General features: G+C 45.0%; 1 protein-coding gene across 1 annotated transcript; it reads left to right on the top strand.

Moving 5' to 3' along the window:
• The first annotated feature begins 872 nt into the window (after nt 1-872).
• tmem35 (transmembrane protein 35) lies at nt 873-4,694 on the top strand. Its single transcript, XM_061685741.1, has 2 exons — nt 873-1,009; nt 2,402-4,694. The coding sequence occupies exons 1-2, from the start codon at nt 890-892 to the stop codon at nt 2,783-2,785; spliced, it is 504 nt and encodes a 167-aa protein (XP_061541725.1). The 5' UTR covers nt 873-889; the 3' UTR covers nt 2,786-4,694.
• The last annotated feature ends 105 nt before the right edge of the window (nt 4,695-4,799 follow it).

Here is a 4,799-nt window from a genome sequence, read left to right as displayed (position 1 = left end):
CTTGTGTGATTTCCACCGAAATGGAAACCAGAGACAAATTGAAATGTACAAAAGATGACTTCCAAGTGGATACATGTGTTTTTTCCAAATTGGACATTCCGTCGTGTCACTTCCCTGCAACGCATTCAAGCGGGGGCGTCAAACTCATTTTTGTCACAGGCTCGACTGTGAACCCGTATCAATGAAAGAGTACCACATAGATTCTAATTACATACAGTATACACAACACATTGATGAATAACCAGTTTTGAAATCAGAAGCCTATAAAAAAAAAAACACGTTTTTTCAGCTATTACATTTCTTTTCAAAGGGGGATTGGTCACAAAAAAAAAATAAAAAATGCTTGCAAATATCTCAATGGTATAACACCAGAACACAATTTGGTTTTGTTTCCGAGGGCCACATACAATGATGTGGCAGGCCGGATCTGGCCCCCGGGCCACCAGTTTGACACGTGTGCATCAAAGTAAAGTGAACATAAAAATTGTATATCCATTTATTTTATTTTTTTTTGCCACGCCTTCTTTGTTAAGTGATGGCTATTGATGTAGGATGGGTGGATGGATGAGTGACTAGTGGTTGAGTCTGCAGACACACTTTTTTTTTTTTTTTTTTAAATAAATACAATGACTGTTACGAAATGACGTTAATGGCGCGTTGCGCACATTGTGATTGCTCAAAAATAAATACCGCGACTGTCCCTTTAAGAGGCTGCGCCCGCTCCCGCTGAAGACGAGCAGGTTGTCGGTGCGGGATCGCGATTTGGCAAGGCAGCCGAGCGGCAGCAGCAGCAGAAGAAGAAGAAGAAGAAGAAGAAGCATCATCAGCATCATCGGCATCATCGGCGCCATCCGTCGTCAGGCCCAGCGAGACTTGTCGGCGTGCAAACATGGCCTCCCCGAGGACGATAACCATCGTGGCGCTCTCCTTCGCCCTCGGCTTGTTCTTCGTCTTCATGGGGACCATCAAACTGACGCCGAGGCTCAGCAAAGACGCGTACAGCGAGATGGTGAGTGGTGGGTGATGGTGATGGTGGTGGTGGTGGGCGCCATTGTTCTGCGGATGCTGACCTAAATAAGAAACCGCTTGACGCTCTCTTTTACGCCGAAAAAGACGATATTGGTGCTATTATTAAACGAGGCCGAGAATGTGTTCAAAGAAAGGGGACGATTCACGTGCACTTACAAATCCGTAATTGAGCAAACGCTTAACGGACATATTCGCCACAGTTCTTTTTTTTACATTTTTTTTTGGTTTGGTGTCAGTTTTTGATTCAGTAGTCGACTTGTAGCGCGTGACGGTTGTCCGGTAGATGTGGAAGCACAGACGCGACATGGCCACAATATACAAACTAAATGCTTCTACTAGACCACAAAATGCTTTTTTTTTCTCTCTCTCTCTCTCTCTCTCTCTCTCTCTCTCTCTCTCTCTCTCTCTCTCTCTCTCTCTCTCTCTCCACACACAAAACAGGTGGAGCAGTACCTTGACTAACAGCCAACTGACGAGTTTTACGCATTGTGAGCGTTGCGAGCTAACATTCGAGTTACGAGCTCGCTTCACGTACGCCATGAAGAAAAGGAAGAAAGAGGGGGGGGGGGGGGGGAGAAAAAGAAAAAAAAAAGTCCGTCAATTGAAATGGGACCAACAGCCGGAAACGCAAACACGAAATGAGAACGCTCAAACTTGAATCGTTTTCTGACACGCGAGTCATTATTTAGCGGACTCATTTTTGACTTTGACTTCAGTCCTATTATTCTTCAGTAGCAGTAGACTTGCTTGAGTACAATATTCGGCGAGTCTTCCTACCTCCGATGATAGTTTACAGCCCGGCTGTCAAACTCAAGGCCCGTGGGCCATATCCGGCCCGCCGCCTCATTTTGTGTGGCCCGCAAAAATCAAACGTGCGTCAACTTCTGTGATTCTTGCTAAAATCTGTCACAAAATTTCACATTGTCTGCTGTCATAAACATGTTGAGGTATATAAAGCAATTGTTTTCGTTTGTTACCAAAACCCTTTTTGACAGAAACCTGAACAATAGTTGAACAAACTACTATCCTTGACTTCTGATTCCAATACTAGTGATCCATCACTTGCTTGTGTAAATGTACTACAATGATGAGACGAGTACGTAACTACAGTGTGGCCTGTGACACAAATGACTTTGACACAGCAAAGCAAAACCCAAACGTCCCCATCGCTGGAAACGAGAATATTACGTAAAAAGCAAACAAGAAACAATGAAAATGATTTTAGAAATTAGGCAGGGATTTTCCCTCTGCAAAGTATTTGAATGAATCTATATCCAGTATGAGTAGCGAAATAAATGGACTTTTCGACCAATTTATTGAGATGTTCCCGTATAAGCGTTTCCGTAACGCGTCCCATGTGATTTCCTTCAAGAAACGGGCGTACAAGAGCTACGCCAAAGCTTTGCCGGGCCTGAAAAAGATGGGCGTCACCTCGGTGCTTCTCCGCAAGATCATCGGCTCCCTGGAGGTGGCCTGCGGCGCCGTCCTGACGCTGGTCCCGGGCCGGCCCAAGGACGTGGCCAACTTCGTGCTGCTGCTGGTCACGCTGGCCGTGCTGTTCTTCCACCAGCTGGTGGGCGACCCCCTCAAGCGCTACGCCCACGCGCTGGTCTTCGGCATCCTGCTCACCTGCCGGCTGCTCGTCGCCCGGCAGGGCGACGAGCGGCCGGAGAGGGAGGAGAGCGGGGAGGAGCGCCAGCCGCAGCATCAGCAGCACGTCAACGACCAGGAGAAGAACAAGGTCAAGCAGTCTTAAAAGCAATTTCTTTTGGGGGTCCCCCGCAGCTGCAACCAAGGGAATCGTTGATATTTTGAACACAAATACATTGAAGTGGCGGCCACTCATCACCCCGACGTGACTGTGAACAATCATCGCTGTGGACACGAGCTCGTGTCATTGTCTTGTCCCATTGCTAAACTAACAGACAATACGGTGTTCCCTCGCTACATCGCGGTTCATCATTCACGTCCCCACTCCGTAATTTTTTTTCCTTTTTTTTTTTTTAAAATGGTTTCTTAAAGTACACTGTAAAGTGGTACCTTAATGTAGTGCCCCAATTTGCGAGTTTTTCGGGTTACCACCCGTCGCTCGGTCGATTTCTTGCATCATATACTCTGCTGTTCCAAAAAAGTGACCCCCCTCACCCCCCCCCCCCCAAAAAAAAAAATGGCACTATTAATGAATTCACTGCCAGCTGTTTTCCAAGCAGAACCTACCATATTGCCAGCCAGTTTGGAGCATTCGGACTGAACTTTCAAGACCCACAACATATTGTGTTCCGTAACAAGCATCAAACCGACCGACCAAATGAATCGAATCTCTGATTTCACCAGAGGAAAAAAAAATGGACCTTTTTACATTTCTGTAGTGGTAATTTCTAACCAAAAAGCTGAAAAAAGAGCTTTTTGTGAAACCAAACGTGTCAAGCAAAACAGTGACTTTGCCGCTCATGTATTTTTGCTTTTGTGACACCACAAATGATCAAACAACAAAAACAAGACCGAGAAAGAGCTTGTGATGGCAAAATAATCTTTTATTTACTGATGTAAAACCCCGCGAAAGCTCTTACTCACGGCATGGCTCGTGGCTTTTCCGCATGCCTTTTCCACTCCACTTTCTGCTACCTACTGCAACACAGACTGTTGCTAGCTTACAGAAGCATGTTTGAGGTGCCTAAACATGTCCGACTTTCAACACGTTGGCGTTTCTCTCCCTCCTAATTGACGTGACAAGCTGAGATTCACCCCCGAATCATCATCATCTCATCTCAAATTCAAAGTGATGCAATTCTGGCATCTGTTAAGTCATCACAGTGGTTTGCAAACCTGAATTTAACGGCCACGCCGGTCGAGACCGTCTTCCACGGCTTCCCCGTTGAAAAACGTACTTGACGAATATATTCGTCGGTGGCAGTAAACGGTTGGATTCCAGTTGATGAATATCAACGTCGAAGGTAGTGAAGGAGTTCGGGCGTGTGGGCAAGAAGAGCCACAGTCGCCGATTCAAACAGTCAAAGGCGCAAACGCATAACGAGAACACTTGGAAGGAGCAACTCCGACTCTTGATGTCACTCAAAACAAATGCGCAAGCATAAAAAACGTTTCGAAAACGTTGGTTCTATCTGCACGATGGCGAGACCGTGATACGTGAACTTTGATCTAGCTGGGGATTACTGTTAACTCACAAATGTACTTTTTCAGTGTGAAATTTGGAAGAATTTACGAAGCGATTCTGTTCTATGACTGGCAACTGCGGTTGGGAATCGTTGAATGACAGCTCGTTTCTTTCAGTGGACATTTTAGCTCGTGAAAGGATTTTCCGAAATAAACGTGAAATCGTTCGTTTACATATCCACACCATCCGATGCAGTATTCAAGGAATATCTTTAGAATTCTACATAAACCTTTGGCTCATTATTCTTTCCCCCCTTTTTGTATTTACAGAACTGCATGTTCCCAATGTGAATGATCCAGAACATCCTGTCTTTTATGTATTATCAGTTACAAATGGAATTTTGTGAGTTGTATGTGTTTGTTCTCTGTAAGAGGAGTCGAGTACTCTGTCGGGATTTGTGTTTGCTGGGCCTGAGAATTTGTTTTGAAATGGCTTTTCGACTTTCTCTAACATGCGCAAATAAAGACCCCGATTAAATAGTTTTTCTTCATTTGCCGTTTGAATGTCTTGATTGTATGCAGGTGTTTGTATTATGCCAGATTTGAGCCGCAAAACAGCATTCCACCCCCACCAAAAAATAAAAATAAATCTTGTG

The sequence above is a fragment of the Phycodurus eques genome, chromosome 9, assembly GCF_024500275.1.
Source record: "Phycodurus eques isolate BA_2022a chromosome 9, UOR_Pequ_1.1, whole genome shotgun sequence".
Taxonomy (NCBI): Eukaryota; Metazoa; Chordata; class Actinopteri; order Syngnathiformes; family Syngnathidae; genus Phycodurus; species Phycodurus eques.
This window is presented reverse-complemented; position numbering and strand designations above follow the sequence as displayed.

Bases quoted from the DNA above. Each gene is read 5' to 3' on its own strand.
- tmem35 (XM_061685741.1), top strand. From the start codon at position 890: ATGGCCTCCCCGAGGACGATAACCATCGTGGCGCTCTCCTTCGCCCTC. The intron at 1,010-2,401 runs GTGAGTGGTGGG...ATTTCCTTCAAG, and splicing joins AAGACGCGTACAGCGAGATG to AAACGGGCGTACAAGAGCTA.